We start from the raw sequence: 18675 nt of genomic DNA, 5'->3' as shown, positions 1-18675 counted from the left end.
TGTATGTTTTATATATACACATATATATATATATACATATATAAGTCAGTCTTGAGATTATTATGACAATTGAAAGGGATATACATAGGTTGTGAATGCCTGTATAAATTAACTGATGTAAAGATATAAAATATAAGTAAGAGATATAAAGGGAGGGCTATGAGAGAAGCAGTAAGGAGGTAGTAGAAAAGGGTAAATTACACCAAATGAAGTGGCACAAAAACATATTATAGTAGAGGGAAAGAAGGGAGGGAGAAGAGCAGTATTTGAGCTTTACTGTCATCTGATCTAGTTCAAGAAGGGAATAACATACCCTGATAAGTTTAGAAATCTAACTTGTCCTACGGGAAGTAGGAGGGGAAGGGGGGGAAAAGGTAGGGGGGTGGTCAGAAGGGAGAGGAGAAGTAGCAAGTGGGAAATGGTAATATAAGGGAGGGGAATAAAGAGGGAGGGTAAACTGAGGAAGGCGGCAGTTAAAAGTAAAACTTTGTTGAGGAAGAGAAGGGGAAAGGGAGAAATAAAAGCATAAACAGGGGGAATTAGGATGGAGAAAAAGACACAGATAGAAATCATAACTCTGAACGTGCAGGGGATGAACATTCTCATAAAACAGAAGCAGATAGCAGAATGGATTAAAAACCATAATCCTACAATATGCTGTTTACAAGAAACACATTTGAAACAGGGGGATACACATAGGGTAAAGGTAAAAGGCTGGAGTAAAATATATTGTGCCTCAGCTAAAGTAAAAAAAGCAGGTGTAGCAATCCTAATCTCAGACAAAGCAAAAGTAAAGATAGATTTAATTAAAAGAGATAAGGAAGGACGTTATATCCTGCTAAAAGGCACCATAAACAATGAAGCAATATCATTGCTTAACATATATGCACCAAGTGGTAAGGCATACAAATTCTTAGAGGAGAGGTTAAGGGAGTTACAGGAAGAAATAGACAGCAAAACTATAATATTGGGAGACCTCAGCCTCCCCCTTTCTGAACTTGATAAATCTAACCTCAAAATAAATAAGAAAAAAGTTAAGGAGGTAAACAGAATTTTAGAAAAGGCCCATATGATAGACCTCTGGAGGAAACTGAATGGGGATAGAAAGGAATATACTTTCTTCTCAAAAGTACATGGCACATACTCAAAAATTGACCATGTACTAGGGCATAAAAACCTCACAATCCAGTGCAGAAAAGCAGAAGTAGTCGAAGCATCCTTTTCAGATCATGATGCAATAAGAATCATTTTTAATAAAGAACCATGGAAAAATAAGCTAAAAACTAATTGGAAACTAAATAATTTAATTCTAAAGAATGAGTGGGCCAAAGAACAAATCAGAGAAACAATTAATAACTTCATTCAAGAGAATGACAATAATGAAACAACATACCAAAACTTATGGGATGCAGCAAAAGCAGTTCTTAGGGGAAGTTTTATATCCCTAAATGCCTACATGAATAAAATAGGGAAAAAGGAGATCAATGATCTGGGCATACAGCTGAAAAAGCTAGAAAAAGAGCAAATTGAAAACCCCCAATCAAATACCAAATTAGAAATACTGAAAATCAAAGGAGAGATTAATAAAATTGAAACCAAGAAAACTATCGAATTAATAAAAAAAAGAGCTGGTTTTATGAAAAAACCAATAAAATTGATAAACCTTTGGCCAATTTGATTAAAAAAAAGAAAGAACAAAATCAAATTACCAGTATCAAAAATGAAAAGGGTGAGGTCACCTCTAATGAAGAGGAAATCAAAACAATAATTAGGAATTACCTTGCCCAAATGTATGCCCATAAATTTGACAACCTTAGAGATAAACTGCCCAGGTTAACAGAAAAGGAAGTAAAATTTCTTAATAACCCCATCTCAGAAAAAGAAATTGAGCATGCCATCGATGAACTCCCTAAGAAAAAATCTCCAGGGCCAGATAGTTTTACAGGTGAATTCTATCAAACATTTAAAGAACAACTAATTCCAATACTTTGTAGACTATTTGGGAAAATAGGTGAAGAAGGAGTCCTACCAAATTCTTTTTATGACACAAGTATGGTACTAATACCCAAACCAGGTAGAGTCAAAACAGAGAAAGAAAATTATAGACCAATTTCTCTAATGAATATTGATGCAAAAATTTTAAATAAAATATTAGCAAAAAGATTGCAGCAACTCATCACAAGAATAATACACTATGACCAGGTAGGATTTATTCCAGGAATGCAAGGCTGGTTCAATATTAGGAAAACTATTAGCATAATTGACCATATCAACAACAAAACTAGCAGAAACCATATGATCATCTCAACAGACGCAGAAAAAGCCTTTCACAAAGTACAACACCCATTCCTATTAAAAACACTAGAAAGCATAGGAATAAGTGGAACCTTCCTTAAAATTATAAATAGCATCTACCTAAAACCATCAACAAGCATTATTTGTAATGGGGATAAGCTAGATGCATTCCCAATAAGATCAGGGGTGAAACAAGGATGTCCATTATCACCCCTATTATTCAATTTGGTACTAGAAACGTTAGCTGTAGCAATAAGAGAAGAAAAAGAAATTGAAGGAATTAGAATAGGAAAAGAAGAAACTAAATTATCACTTTTTGCAGATGATATGATGATTTATTTAGAGAATCCTAGAGAATCAAGTAAAAAACTACTTGAAATAATAAACAACTTTAGCAAAGTTGCAGGATATAAAATAAACCCACATAAATCTTCAGCATTCCTATACATTACTGACAAAGCCCAACAGCAAGAGATAGAAAGAGAAATTCCATTCAAAGTTACTGTAGACACTATAAAATATTTGGGAGTCTATTTGCCAAGACAAACCCAGGGCCTATATGAACATAACTATGACACACTTTTCACGCGAATAAAATCAGATCTAAATAAATGGAAAAATATCAGTTGCTCATGGTTAGGCTGAGCTAATATAATAAAAATGACAATTTTACCTAAATTAATCTATCTATTCAGTGCCATACCAATCGAACTACCAAAAAATTATTTTACTGAGCTGGACAAAATAATAACAAAATTCATCTGGAAAAACAAGAGGTCTAGAATATCTAGGGTATTAATGAAAAGAAATGCTAGAGAAGGTGGCCTAGCCATACCAGATATTAAACTGTACTACAGAGCAGCAGTCATCAAAACTGACTGGTACTGCTTAAGAAACAGGGGTGTGGATCAGTGGAATAGGATAGGTACACAAGTAGGAGAAATCAACAAGTTTAGCAATCTACTCTTTGATAAACCCAAAGAGGCCAGCTTCTGGGCTAATAATTCACTATTTCACAAAAACTGTTGGGAAAATTGGAAAATGGTAGGGCAGAAACTGGGCATAGACCAATATCTTACACCATATACCAAAATAAAGTCAAAATGGGTTCATGATTTAGGAGTAAAATCTAATACTATAAGTAATTTGGGAAAGCAAGGAATAGTTTACTTATCAGATTTATGGAAAAGTAAAGAATTCATTACCCAACAAGAGATAGAGAGCATTACAAAATGCAAAATGGATAATTTTGATTATGTCAAATTGAAATGTTTTTGTACAAAAAAAAAAGCCAATGCAACAAAAATTAGGAGGGAAGCAGAAAATTGGGAGAAAATCTTTGCAACTAGTATCTCTGATAAAGGCCTCATTTCTAAAATATACAGGGAACTGAGCCAAATATATAGGAATACAAGCCATTCCCCAATTGAGAAATGGTCAAAGGATATGAACAGGCAGTTTTCAGAGGAAGAAATTAAAGCTATCTATAGGCATATGAAAAAATGCTCTGGATCACTACTGATTAGAGAAATGCAAATCAAAACAACTCTTAGATACCACATCTCTCCTGTCAGATTGGCTAAAATAACAAAACAGGAAAACAATAAATGCTGGAAAGGATGTGGGGAAATTGGAACATTGTTACATTGCTGGTGGAGTTGTGAGCTGATCCAGCCATTTTGGAGAACAATTTGGAACTATGCCCAAAGGGCTATAAAAATGTTCATACCCTTTGGCCCAGCAATACCACTTCTAGGGTTGTATCCCAAAGAAATCACACAAGCGGGAAAGGGACCCATATGTACAAGGATATTTATAGCGGCTCTTTTTGTGTAGCCAAGAATTGGAAATCAAAGGGATGCCCATCAATTGGGGAATGGCTGAACAAGCTGTGGTATATGAAGGTAATGGAATATTATTGTGCCATAAGAAATGGGGATGATACGGATTTCGTACCAACCTGGAAAAACCTACACGACATAATGCTGAGTGAGTGGAGCAGAGCCAGGAGAACATTGTACACAACCACAGATATATGGATTCCGTGAGGACCAACCCTGACATGCTTCGCTCTTCTCAGCAACCTAAGGTGCAAGGACAACTCCAGGGGACTCACAATGGAGAATGCTATCTTCATCCAGAGAAAGAACTGTGAAGTTTAAATGCAGATTGAGGTGCACTTCATGCTCGCCTTTTTTCTTCTCTTTTGTTTTTGTTTTGGGGTTTGGTTTTTTTTTGGTTCTGTCTCTTCTTTCTCATGATTCATTCCATAGGTCGTGATTCTTCTCCACAACTTGACTAATGTATAAATTAATTCAATGCGAAGGTATACATGGTGGTTATATGAGATTCCATGCCATCTTGGGGAGGGAGGGGGGGAGGGATGGGAGAAAATCTGGAACTCAAAATTATGTAGAACCGTGTGTTGTAAACTAAAAATAAAAAAAAATTTAAAAAAAACATTGTAGTCATGTCATTTTTGAGTTGGAAGGAATCTTAAAGATCATCTAGTCTACCCTCCTGGGAATTTTTTTTTAATAGATGAGGAAAATCAAACAGAGTGAGCTTCTAGGGTCACAAAGCTAGTAGAAGACTACAAGAAACCAGGTCACCTGACTTCGGGTACTGAAAGGAGCTCTCACACTAATGGGTGAACTTGGAAGGAGAAAGTGAGATAAGAGTGATAAATAGTAGAGCATTTATTACAGTAAACTTAGATTTTATTTGGATAAAAATCTACACACTGTATCCACCCTATTCTCTTTTTTGTTGTTGTTGTTTCAGTAAGCACCTTCTCACTCACATAGTCAAAATTACAGTATTTCAAAACTGGAAGGATTCTCTGAAGCTATTTAATCTAACTAATGCCTTAACCAAAAATCATTTCTACCACACTGTCAATAAGTCACAAGAATATTATGAATTCATGGTCATAGTAATATAGACAAAAACTCACATAGCATAGGTTTATGCCACACTGATGCACTTTTTAAAAATGCTGTATGTTATAGTCATCTATGCTTATATCTCAACCCCCTATTAATCTCCATGAAGGCTTAGCTAAATTTTGCATTTCTTCATCGTCTAGCAGGCTGTCCTACACACAATAGGCACTTTATTAAATACTAACTGAAAATTAATTAGAATATGATTAATTTTATTAGTTTTAATAAAGTGCTTATTTCTTTTCAATCTACTTAATATAATCACAAATTTTCAGAGTTGAGAGAGACTTTAGAGGTTACCTAGTCCAACTCATACCTGAAAACGAAAACTTTATAATATATTGAACAAGTGGTCATCCAGCTTTTCCTTAAATATCTTCCAAAGCAACTTAATCTAGCTCTATTAGAAAGTATCTGCTTGCACGAAATCTAAATTTGTATTCTCACTGCTTCCACTCCTTGTTCCTAGGTCTGATGTGTCAGTCCCAAGAAATTAAGTATAATCCCTCTTCCACATGACAGCCCTTCAAATGCTTGAAGACAGCTATCATGTCCTTAGTATTATTCTCTCTTAAAGGCTAAACATTCTATTTTATTTAACTGATCCCTCATATGGCATGATAAAGACCCTTTGCCAATGTGGTTGCCTTCTTCCGTTCATTCTCCAGCTTATCAATGTCTTCCTTGTACTGTGGCACCTAGAACTAAACACAATACTCCAAATGTGGTCTGACCAAGGCAGAGTAAAGACTTATTTCTGGAATTCCTTATTTTTGGAAACTATACCTTGCCTGCCATGTCAAACTACTGACTCATATGAGTTTTATATTCCATTAAGACCTCTAGATCTTTTTTAAAATAAGCTGTTATCTAACCATGCCTTCCTCATTTTGTACTTGTGAAGCTGATTTTTTTTAATCCAACTGTATGACTTTACATTTATTCCTATTAAATCTCATATTCTTAGATTCAGCCTAATGTGAAAATAGTTTGTCAAAATTATTCTTGACCCTAGCTCTGTCATTCAGACAACTGTCTCTCCTAGTGTTGGGCCATCTGTAAATCTAGTATGCATATTTTCCATGGTTTTATCCAAATTAGTGATAAAAAATATTAAACAGCAAGGAACCAAGCAGAGCTACCTAGGGCACTCCACTCATGAACTCCTTCCAATCTGAAACTGAAACATACATGACTACTCTTCATGTCTGTCCAAACAGTTCAATATCCTAGACCAAACTGTACTGTCTAGCCATATCTTTAAATCTTTTCCACAAGAATATAATGACTTATCAAATGATTTACTAAAACTAGTAGTCCCATGCTCTAAGAGTTTAGTAAGCCTCTCAAAAAAAGGAAATAAAGTTACTCTGACAATTTATTTTTGTTACAAACTTGAAAAGTGTACAAAACAGTAAAGTAGAAACACACGTAAATAGTGCCCAGTTAGTACACTCATTCAGTTAAGATCAAAAGGTCCCTCCATACATCAGCCTGAAAACATAAATAGATTTTTGATTTTATTAAGTGCCTACTATGTGCTAGGCACTATACTGAGCACTGTATAATTGAGATAAAAGACAGTCTCTGCCCTTGAAGAGCTCACAATCCAATGAGGAAAGCAACCTGCAAATCACTATGTACAAACATGCCATCCATAGGATAAATTAAAGATAATCTCTGACAGAAGGCCCTAGAATTAAGGCAAACTGGGAAAGGCTTCCTGAAGAAAGCAGGATTTTAGCTGGGACTTGAAGGAAGCCAGGGAATCCAAAAGGCAGAGATATTCTGCCAGCAAGCTCCTCTGCAAAAGAGGAAGAGTATTCTGGACAGGGAGGACAGCCAGTGAAAATGCCCATAGTTGGTAGATGGACTGTCTTGTTCAAGGAACAGCAAGGAGACTAATGTTACCAAATCACAGAGTACCTGTTGGAGGGAAGGAAAGGAGGGATATATAAGGTATAAGAAGATGGAGAAAGTGGGGAGGAGAAGATTAGGAAGGGCTCTGAATGCCAAACAGAGGATTTTATATTTGGTCCTGAAGGCAATAGGGATCCACTAGAGTTTACTAAGTAGGGGGGTGATATGGTCAGACCTTTGCTTTGAGAAAATCCCTTTGACAGTTGAGTAGTTGGCAGAACAACCCGCAGGCAACTGCAGCAGTCCAGGCATGAGGTGATGAGGGCCTACAGCAGGGTGGTGATAGTATCAGAGGAGAGAAGGGGGAAGATCTAAACTATGTTGTGAAAATGAAATTGACAGTTTTGGCAAATGACTGGATTTGGGGTGAGGGGGAGTGATAGATAGTGAGGAGTCAAGGATGACATCTAGTTTGCAAGCCTAAGTAACTTAGATGATAGAGGTGCCCTCAACAATCACAGGAAAGTTTGGAAGGGGAGGTGGCTTGGTGTAAAAAATAAGGAGTTCAGTTTTAGAAATAGTGAGTTTAAGATGACTACTAGACATCCAGTCAGAGATGTCCGAAAAACACTTGGAGCTGTGAAGGAAGGTCAACAGAGACGTGAGGGCTGGATAAGTAGATCTGAGAATCGTCAGCATAGAGATGACCATTGAATCTTTGGAAGCTGATGAGATCACCAAGTAAAATAGTACAGGAGGAGATGAGAAGAGAGCCCAGAACCAAGTCCTGTGGCACACTCACGGTTAAGTGGTGTGACCTGTATAAAAATCCAGCAAAGGAGACTGAGGAGCAGTCTGATTGATAGGAGAGCCAAGAGAGAGTGGTATCATGTAAACCTATAGAGAAGAAAGTATCCAGGAGAAGAGTATGTTTGACAGTGGCAAAGGCAACAGAGAGATCAAGAAAGATGAGGACTGAGAAAAAATCAAGATTTAGCATTAAGAGACTGCTAGTAACTCTGAAGAAAGTTGTTTCAGTTGAATGATAAAGTTAGAAGTCAGACTGCAGGGAATTCAGAAGAGGAGAGAGGAGGGAATTTTTTTTTTTGGATTCCTGTGTTTCTGATACGTCTGTCAATAGTGATGCATCCCAGGGATACGGCCATACCTGAATAGCTACCATCCCACAAACAGCCATGCTGAACCTGTGTGGAGGTAAGACCAAGTGCTACAGTGTCATCTATGCCCAACCAGATTAAAAATAAGAAGGGTAATATTCTAAGCAAGAGAATACTAAGTACATTGACTTAAAGACAGCAAAAAGAAGGGTTGATAAAAGAATTAATGAACGTTTATTAAGCATTTTATGTGTACAAAGCATTGTTGAGTGCTGAGGATACAAACAAAAAAGCAGAAACAAGTCTCTGCTTTCAAGAAGCTCATAATATCACAGAAGAGATAACACATATAGGAGATTTTAGCTTCAAGTCAGTTAAAAAGGTTCCATGGTTTTTACAGTATAGTAGCAAATTAAATGGTAATGTATCTTCATTCATTGACTTCCAGTGATAAAACCAACCATATTAGCTTCTGATGTTGAACTATGTGACAGTGGCAAGGACTCAGGTAATAAGAACCTTCTTCCAGCAGTACTGGCTGCGGAGGAGGGGGCCAGAGCACCTGTACACTGTCAGACTGGATCGCCACAGGAGTCGCTCCCCTGGATGATGGCCATGGCGGCAGGGCTGAGCACCAGAGCTCTTGGGCTTAGAGTCCTAATCTTTCTCCAGCGGGGTCTATGGGCAGGTGACAATTGAGGTGGCAGCAGTGGTTTGACTTGCCTAAAACATGTTACCTCTTGTCTCTTTTAATGAGCCTTGATCCTTTAGTTAGGCTGGCATGCCTGTCCTGAAGAGAGCAGATGGCAAGATGGAGACAATCCTCCCATTCTCCACAGGGATTATTTTCCTGGACGATGATTATAGGATCTGGGCTGGAAACAGAGCCAGTGGGCTGGTTTGTGTTACAAAATAGTAGGAAATATAACTGGGCAATTAAGTACGACTAGATTATGAAAGGGTCTTGAAAGCTAAAAGAATATGTTTTTTATACTACTTATAAAGAAAGAGCCGGGGGCAGAGCCAAGATGGCAGCTAGAAAGCAGGGACTTACATGAGTTCCCCCCAGGTCCCTCCAAAAACCTATAAAAAAATGGCTCTGAACAAATTCTAGAGCTGCAGAACCCACAGAATAGCAGAGGGAAGCAGGGCTCCAGCCCAGGACAGCCTGGATGGTCACTGGGTAAGGTCTATACCATGCAGCTGGGAGCAGGAGGGGAGCAGAGCCCAGCATGGGCCACGCCCAGACCAACCAGACCAGGAGCCAGGCAGAATAGGCCCTGGTGCCCCGAATCAGTGAGGTGTGGCAGTTACCAGACTTCTCAACCCACAAACACCAAAGACAACAGAGAAGGTTAGTGGGAAAAGCTGCAGGGACACAGTGAAAGGAGTTTGCAGTTCGGCCACCATACCAGGGGCAGCTGAGGTGGTGCAGCTCTGAGGACAGAACTACAGCTGCAGCTGCTTCCGGCCCCAGGCCCAGCTGGTGGGAGGAATTAAGTGGCGGATCAGAGCAGGAGTGCAGAGCCTGCTAAAGATCTGAGTCGTGGTCCGGGTTGGCGGTTCTTACAGGAGGAGAAGCGCTGGTGTGGCAGAGCTTGCTGTGTAGAAATAGCTCTGAAAACAACAGCACAACCCCTCAAGCTTGGGACAAAGTACTCTCTACTCTACAAGCAGTCATACCCCCATGAAAAACTCAAGGGTCAAGTAGTTGGCTGGGAACAGGCCAGGCAGCGAAAATGGACTCAGATTCAGACTCAGACTTTGGAATCTTTCTTTGGTGACAATGACCAAAACATACAACCAGAAGAAGTCAACAAAGTCAAAGAGCCTACATCAAAAGCCTCCAACAAAAACATGAACTGGTCTCAGGCCATGGAAGAGCTCAAAAAGAATTTGGAAAAGCAAGTTAGGGAACTAGACAAAAAATTGGGAAAAGAAATGAGAGTGATGCAAGAAAACCATGAAAAACAAGTCAATGACTTGCTAAAGGAGAACCAAAAAAATACTGAAGAAAATAACACCTTAAGAAATAGACTAACTCAGATGGCAAAAGAGCTCCAAAAAGCCAATGAGGAAAAGAACGCCCTGAAAGGCAGAATTAGCCAAATGGAAAAGGAGGTCCAAAAGACCACTGAAGAAAATACTACCTTAAAAATTAGATTGGAGCAAGTGGAAGCTAGTGACTTTATGAGAAATCAAGATATTATAAAACAGAACCAAAGGAATGAAAAAATGGAAGACAATGTGAAAAAACCTACTGACCTGGAGAATAGATCCAGGGGAGATAATTTAAAAATTATTGGATTACCTGAAAGTCACGATCAAAAAAAGAGCTTAGATATCATCTTTCAAGAAATTATCACGGAGAACTGCCCTGATAGGGTAAAATAGAAATTGAAAGAATCCACCAATTGCCTCCTGAAAAAGATCCCAAAAAGAAAACTCCTAGGAATATTGTCACCAAATTTCAGAGCTCCCAGATCAAAAAAAAAATACTACAAGCAGCCAGAAAGAAACAATTTAAGTATTGTGGAAACACAATCAGAATAACACAAGACCTAGCAACTTCTACATTAAGGGATCGAAGGGCATGAAATATGATACTCCAGAGATCAAGGGAGCTAGGATTAAAACCAAGAATCACCTACCCAGCAAAACTGAGTATCATGCTCCAAGGCAAAATATGGACTTTCAATAAAATAGAGGACTTTTAAGCTTTCTCAGTGAAAAGACCATAGCTGAATAGAAAATTTGACTTTCAAACACAAGAATCAAGAGAGGCATGAAAAACCAAGAAAGAGAAATCATAAGAGACTTATGAAAGTTGAACTGTTTTGTTTACATTCCTACATGGAAAGATTATGTGTATAATTCATGAGACCTCAGGATTAGGGTAACTGAAGGGAATATACATATATATACATATATATATATATATACACATATATACATATATATATATATATATATATATATATATATAGACAGAGGGCACAGGGTGAGTTGAATATGAAGGAATGATATCTAAAAAAAAATAAAATCAAATTAAGGGATGAGAGAGGAATATATTGAGAGAGGGAGAAAGGGAGAGATAGAATGGGGTAAATTATCTTGCATAAAAGTGTCAAGAAAAAGCAGTTCTGTTGGGAGGGAAGAGGGGGCAGGTGAGGGGGAATGAGAGAATCTTGCTCTCATCAGAATTGACCTGAGGAGGGAATAACATACACACTCAATTGGTCATCTTACCCCACAGGAAAGGAGGAAGGAGATTAAAAAAGGGGGATGATAGAAGGGATGGCAGATAGGGGGAGGAGGTAATCAAAAGCAAACACTTTTGAAAAGGGACAAGGTCAAGGGAGAAAACTGGATAAAGGGGGATAGGACAGGAGGGAGCAAAATATAGCTAGTCTTTCACAACATGAGTATTGTGGAAGGATTTTGCATAATGATACACATGTGGCCTATGTTGAATTGCTTGCCTTCTTAGGGAGGGTGGGTGGGGAGGGAAGAGGGGAGAGAATTTGAAACTCAAAGTTTTGAAAACAGATGTTTAAAAAAAAAAGTTTTTGCATGCAACTAGGAAGTAAGATATACAGGCAATGGCACATCTTGCCCCACAAGAAAGCAAGGGAAAAGGGGATGGGGGGAAGTGGGGTGACAGAAGGGAGGGTTGACTGGGGAATGGGGCAATCAGAATATATGCCACCTTGGAGTGGGGGGATGGTAGAAATGGGGAGAAAATTTGTAATTCAAACTCTTGTGAAAATTAATGCTGAAAACTAAATATATTAAAAAAAATAAATAGATGGATTGATAGATAAATAAATAGAGAAAGAAAGAGAGAAAGAGAGAAAGAGAGAAAGAGAGAAAGAAAGAAAGAAAGAAAGAAAGAAAGAAAGAAAGAAAGAAAGAAAGAAAGAAAGGAAGAAAGAAAGAAAGAAAGAAGGGGGAACGGAAGGGAAGGGAAGGGAAGGGAAGGCAAGGGAAGGGAAGGGAAGGGAAGGGAAGGGAAGGGAAGGGAAGGGGCCATTATAGGTTCTTGAGCAGGGGGTAGGGGAAAACAAACCAAAAAAAAAACACCAAGCAGACACTATTACTAAGAGATTAGCGTAGTATGATGAGAGCTAGAAACAAACAAACAATAACAAGCAGGTACTATTACTGAAGCTACTACAGTATGATAAGAGCTAGGAGTAGAGCAATAGGGATGAAGAAGAGGCAGACATTCTGAAGGAAGGAGCAACAATTCAATCCAATACAAACATTTATTCCAGACCTATTATCTAAAAAGAATTGTGCTAGGCCCTAAGAACATGAAGACAAAAAACAAAAGTCAGTGTTCTCAACAGTTCAACCAATCAAGAACCATTCATTAAGCACCTACTATGTGCCAGGCACTGTGGTGAGCACTAGAGATACAAAAAGAGGCACAAGACAGCCTATTGCGAAGATGGACAATATGAAAGACAAACTGATTACAAAGTTTCAGGCTTGAGTAACTAGAAGAATGGAAGCACTGTTAACATGTAAAGAAAAGTTGTATATATTGTAGTATGGGGAAAGAGAAGGTAAGTGATGATGGGCTAGAGAAACAGAAAAATTTAGGGGGAAATAAGTGATAGAGGATTGGATCCCAAGTAAGAGGTTAGAACTAGGTCAGACATGCACAGACATATAAAAACATCCACATTATTCTCTAGATGTCTGAACAACACCACATAACTTTCATGTGTATATATGCCTTGTCTCCCAAATTAGAGTATAAGCTCATTGTGGACAAAATTTAAACTAATGTTAAGAGTTTATGGGCAAATACTGTGATAGGCATTTTATTTATGCTTTTGTGCCCCTTACAGTTACATGGTAGGCATATAAAAAGTATTCAATAAATATCTGTTAACTGATAACCATTATGGATTAATGACCTCAATAATGTGAGCACTCCCTCCACACCTTCTCTTCCTACCTAATTCTTGTTCATGTCCTTTCACAAGTAGTTTGCAGAGAATCTACCAGTATTGGAGGCCTTTTCATAATTATGTGGGGTTTTTAAATAATATTTCATAGATACCAGGACATTTAATTTGTCCATCTGTAATCTCTCAGTGCACATGACCAACACACCTCCTTCTCCAGTCATGCATGTATTTGATCATCTTTTATGCCACTAATTCTATAAAACTGTATTTCAAAGTAATAGGTTCAAATTTGTGTAGCACTTTCTAAAATTTGAAGTGCTTTCCTCATACTAGTCCTATGAGCTAAGTAGTATATACCCTTTGACAAAGGAGGAAATAGGCTCAGGAGATTAAACCATTTAAGTGTCCACTGTCACACAACTAATCAAATGTTGGAGTAGGATTTGAATCTAGGTCTCCCAATTCCAATTCTAATGTTCATTATGTCACACAGCTCCTAAAAAGCCAAACCAGAAAAGAAATCAGAGATTATTCTTTACTAGAGCTGGTGAAGGTTTTGATGTGAGAAATTAAGTTTCCTCTGCCCAAACATACACTTGGGTGGCAGCCTGTTAAGCACCAAATCTTTCCTTCAGCCAGGTCTGCCAAAGAAGAGGCTCCACAAAGACTGCATTGGAGTAAGAATTTTGTTTTTCCTCCAATTCCTCCAAGAAACACAAAGGGAATAATTTGGGAGTTATAATCTAGACAGGAAAGAGAAACATTTCATACAATTAAAGTATCTGATACTCGTTTATTATACCAGCTCCACACACTTATTCATGTTTGGAACAAATTAATGAAAGTTGTGTATTTCTTCTTGATTAAGTTCAGTTAGAACCTTGATTATGGATTAAGTAAAGAAATATTAATGATTCACATAAGTTATATACACTAAAACTTACTTCAGGAAACAGACAGTTTTACTTTACAGATCTTCAACTGCAAATGATTTAATGGGCAGATTTGACCATATTAGTTTTTTTGGCACCTGCAGAAAAAAATGCTACTTTTGAACTGAATCTAAAAACAACTTTCCTATACCTATTACCAGAGAATACATGTGAAGCCAAATTCTTCTTTCATTTAGAAATTTCGCAAGTATGTGAGGTTAAAATATCTGATGAGTACAATAAACTTCATTACGGGAAACTCAATGTGATTTTAAAATATATTCTTTATTCACAAAGTAATCCCATACCTAACATGTAACTATATATGCATGTATATATGACACAAATGTTTTATATGTACAAAATATTAAAAATTGATATTATCTAATGTAAGAAAAGAAATGTTTCATCTGCACGGAAACAGTTCAAGGAAAAATTTGGAACAAGGGAAATAATGTAAACAAAATATGACGATTATTAGTATTCTTATGGAATTTTTTAAAATTCACACGTCCTCACTTAGAACAATGATGGATAGGTATGTTTTTCATACGAAGTCAGTGGAATACTACGTTTTCACTGAATATTCTTAATATAAAAAGAAAAAACAGCCTCAAAATAGTTTTCCATATACTGCATGTGTTCATACGGCTTACATATGATCATGATTGCACTTACAATACCTTTTTTCTGATAACACTTTTAATTTGTTCATCTTGACGATTACTTCATCTCAACAATTCTTCTTCATTTCAATAATCTAAGGGAAAAAGATAAAATTAAAAACATCATTTATATATTCATTTCCAGTACACTGGTAATTGTAATACAATGAAATATCCTGAAATTATGAAGAGTACATAAGAAAACAGAAAATACAAAAACAGTGTTCATATGTTGTATATTCCCCCAAAGATACTAGAATCTATCTTGTATGGTGGTTAAGTTCCTTAAAGTCAGACAGTGGGATGGCATCAAAATCTTACAGAGATGGATATTTTCAAACATCTAACAAGCCGTGCCAGCTATGTTTTGTTAGATGATTGGAAATATCCATCTCTGTAATTCAACAATGACCCTAGATTTATATCCCTTTAATGTAGATAAACACAGCTACTAGTACTACTCGAAGACAGTGATTCAGTAAGGGAGACTTTTCTTACCATGTTAGTAGCTTAAATTTTCCTCAGAGTATTTCTATTCAAGTAACATTAATTGGGGGTGGCTAGGTGGTACAGTGGATAGAGTACCAGGCTTAAAGTCAGGAAGACTCACTCATCTTCCTAAAATCAAAATTCAGCCTCTGATACTTACTAGCTGTGTGATAGTGGGCAAATCACTTAACCCTGTTTGACTCAGTTTCCTCATCTGTAAAATGAGCTGGAGAAGGAAATGGCAAACTACTCCAGTATCCTTGCCAAGGAAACCCCAAATGGGGTCATGAAGAGTTGGACACGACTGAACAAAAATGTTAATTGAATAACTTTTCTTAACTTGTGTCTTCAAAGTATCCCTGGTTCATCCTTTTTATTCCTGAAAATTGTCTTATTTGGAAGCTTTGATTATATATTATGCTATTAACCAACAAGCAAAACTATACTGCTAATGTTAAACTGAGTATAAACTGAGTATAAAGCACACAATCAATATAAGAGTAATTTCTATGCATATTAGCAACAACCCTAAAGTGATAACTCATGCTTTTTCTCATATCAAGATCCTGCAACTAACTCCATAATCTATTTATAAAGTACATAGGGCTAGGGGTTAGGAAACTCAGGTTCTAATCCAGTCCTGCCACTTAACTGCAAAGCATAAAACACAACTTCTCTGGGGCCTCAGTCTTCTCATCCACAGTGTAAGTTGGTCCTTTCCAGATTTAAAATGCTATGCTAAGATGAGGTAAAAGTACTGACAACAAATAATGTCATTTCTACTTTGACTACTTTGGGTGAGACATGGAACAAAAGAGAAAAGTATCTGAGCCAAAGGAGAAGAATGAAATCAAGTGACTTGGAAGATTTTAGAATAGTGAAATAGGTCAGACATCTACTTTGGAGAGAAAAGAGTGAAGAAAATTTGGAGAAAATCTCTATGCCCAGATACTGGTGAAAATTCTACTTCCAGAAAGAAAGAGAAGCAGGATCAAGGGCAGTAAAGGAGGTTATTTAAAAAAAAAAAAGATTAAGGATGACCAGGAGGATTATGCAATTTAATCAGAAAAAGTAGGTTCATGCAGAACCAGGAGAACATTGTATACACTGACAGCCACATCATATGATGACTAACTTTGACAGACATCTCTTCTTAGCAATGCAAGGATCTAGGACAACCCCAAAAGACTCATAATGGAAAATGCTGTCCACATCCAGAAAAAGAACTATGGAATATGAATGCAGATTGAAGCATATTATTTGAGCTCTCTCTCTTTTTTGTTTTTGTTTCTTCTTTCTTGTGGTTTCTCCCATTTGTTCTAGAGTTCTTCTGTACAACATAACTAATGTGAAAATAGGTTTAATATGAATGTACATGTTGAGCCTATATCAATTTACATGCAGTCTTGGGGTGGAGAGGGGAGAGATGGGGAGAAAATTTAGAACTCAAAATCTTACGGAAGTGAATGTTGAAAACTAAAAATAAATAAGTTAATTTTAAAAAAAGAAAAATATAATAAAAAGAAGTAGTCTCATGAAAGATAAGAAGGTATTTACCAAGATAAAACAAGGTAAGAAAAGGAAAATAGAACAATAGGGATCAGCAAATTGATTGCATGGATTTGTAGGTAGAGAAAATAGTAAATGAGACAAGCTGTTATTAATGCAAAACTAAAGGGGAAGGTCATAGGGGTTGGCACAAAGGCAAGGAATTTGATTAGGGATATCAAGTTATTAATAGGTGGTAATTGGCTACAAAAGTTTTAACCAGGTGCTTAAGGTTTAATATGTAAACACCCACAAGTACTTTAATGAAATCAGGTTGTACATCTCAAACATTATGTAGAATTGTAGAAACTGAGCTGTGACTCATCTAGTATGTAATGTTTGTATTTCTCCCACAGCAAAGTGACTTATTTACATTCCAGTTGTAAGCTGATTTCCTTCCTGTGGAAAAAGGTGAACACCTTGCCACTATCCAGGTTATAAGGAAAATTAAGTGTTCCTAAAAGAAACAGAAGCAAGGCTTCACTAGGAAGAAAGAATTTTGACAGAGGAGGAAAAATTTGATTCTTGTCAAGATGAGAGAAAATGGAAGAGTATAACACAGAGGAAAAAGGGGGGAGCAGTGGGGAAGACAGTTGTTTGGCTTGTTTGTTTGAGACTCTGTCTCCCTATCTTGCATGGGAGGCTGGAACTGCAATAGCTACACAAGGCCTAATTCCAATTTTGATTGGCATGGAAGGTTTAACCTGCTCCATTTTTCGGTCATGTGCCAATAGACCCCTCTTCAGGAAACCTGGTAGTCCTCCATTCCTGGTAGCTCATCAAAGTGGTGCCTGACTTCATGTAGACATATGATCAGCTTTAGCCTCACTGCAACTCAGAACTCCTGGATTCCAGTGATCCACCAGCCCTTAGCCTCCATCAACATCAGGGACTGCATGTGCCATCACACCTGACCTATAGTTGTATAATTAGACCTTAAAAATATATATGAGGCTCTTCGGGAAGAAAGAAGTCAATGTTCAGGAGGAAGAAGCAGCTTTTCCTTTCAAGAACAGAAGAGTTGAGCTACAGATGACAGTCATATGAAAGAAATTATCCAGTAAGAATTAGAAGAAAAGAATAATATTAATTAGTGATTCCTTGCTCAGGCATAATGATGGAGCTATTTACTGCCCACAATAGTAACAACAAAGATGTCTGTTATCTCACCAAGGCACATATCCAAGTTATAACAGAGAACTTTCCATGACTTATTGAAATATTCACACTGACACAAATAACAATTCCAGAAGGAACCTAAAAACATTTCCAATAATTATGTATTTTGGACAAGAAAGTGATGACCATAGGGACACAGGTTGTGTTTTTCTCACAGTTGAAGGAAATAGATGCAAAAGAGAAAAACTGACAAACAAAGCCAATGCAACAAAGATTAGGAGGGAAGCAGAAAATTGGGGAAAAAATCTTTACAACCAGCGTCTCTGATAAAGGCCTCATATCTAAAATATTCAGGGAACTCAGCCAAATTTATAGGAATACAAGTCATTCCCAACTGAGAAATGGTCAAAGGATATAAACAGGCAGTTTTCAGAGGAAGAAATTAAAGATATTTATAGGCATATGAAAAAATACTCTAAATCACTATTGATTAGAGAAATGCAAATCAAAACAGCTCTTAAGTATCACATCTCTCCAGTCAGATTGGCTAACACAACAAAACAGGAAAATGATAACTGCTGGAGAGGATGTGGGAAAGTTAAAACATTGTTACATTGATGGTGGAGTTGTGAACTGATCCAGCCATTCTGGAGAGCAATTTGGAACTATGCCCCAAGGGCTATAAAAATGTGCATACTCTTTGACCCAGCAATACCACTTCTAGGGCTGTATCCCAAAGAGATCACACAAGTGGGAAATGGACCAGTATGTATAAAAATATT

General features: G+C 37.2%; 1 protein-coding gene across 3 annotated transcripts in view; it reads right to left on the bottom strand.

Moving 5' to 3' along the window:
• AGTPBP1 (ATP/GTP binding protein 1) overlaps positions 1 to 18675 on the bottom strand; it is a 233703-nt gene that overhangs the window by 187853 nt on the left and 27175 nt on the right. For all 3 annotated transcript variants that reach the window (XM_036737617.1, XM_036737616.1, XM_036737618.1), the window contains exon 2: positions 14756 to 14832. In XM_036737617.1, the coding sequence (XP_036593512.1) occupies positions 14756 to 14787 (32 nt within the window). In that variant the 5' untranslated portion in view covers positions 14788 to 14832. The remainder of the gene's footprint in view (positions 1 to 14755; positions 14833 to 18675) is intronic.

The sequence above is a fragment of the Trichosurus vulpecula genome, chromosome 9, assembly GCF_011100635.1.
Source record: "Trichosurus vulpecula isolate mTriVul1 chromosome 9, mTriVul1.pri, whole genome shotgun sequence".
Lineage (NCBI taxonomy): Eukaryota > Metazoa > Chordata > Mammalia > Diprotodontia > Phalangeridae > Trichosurus > Trichosurus vulpecula.
The sequence above is the reverse complement of the archived record's forward strand: the minus strand, read 5'-3'. Positions and strand labels throughout refer to the sequence as shown.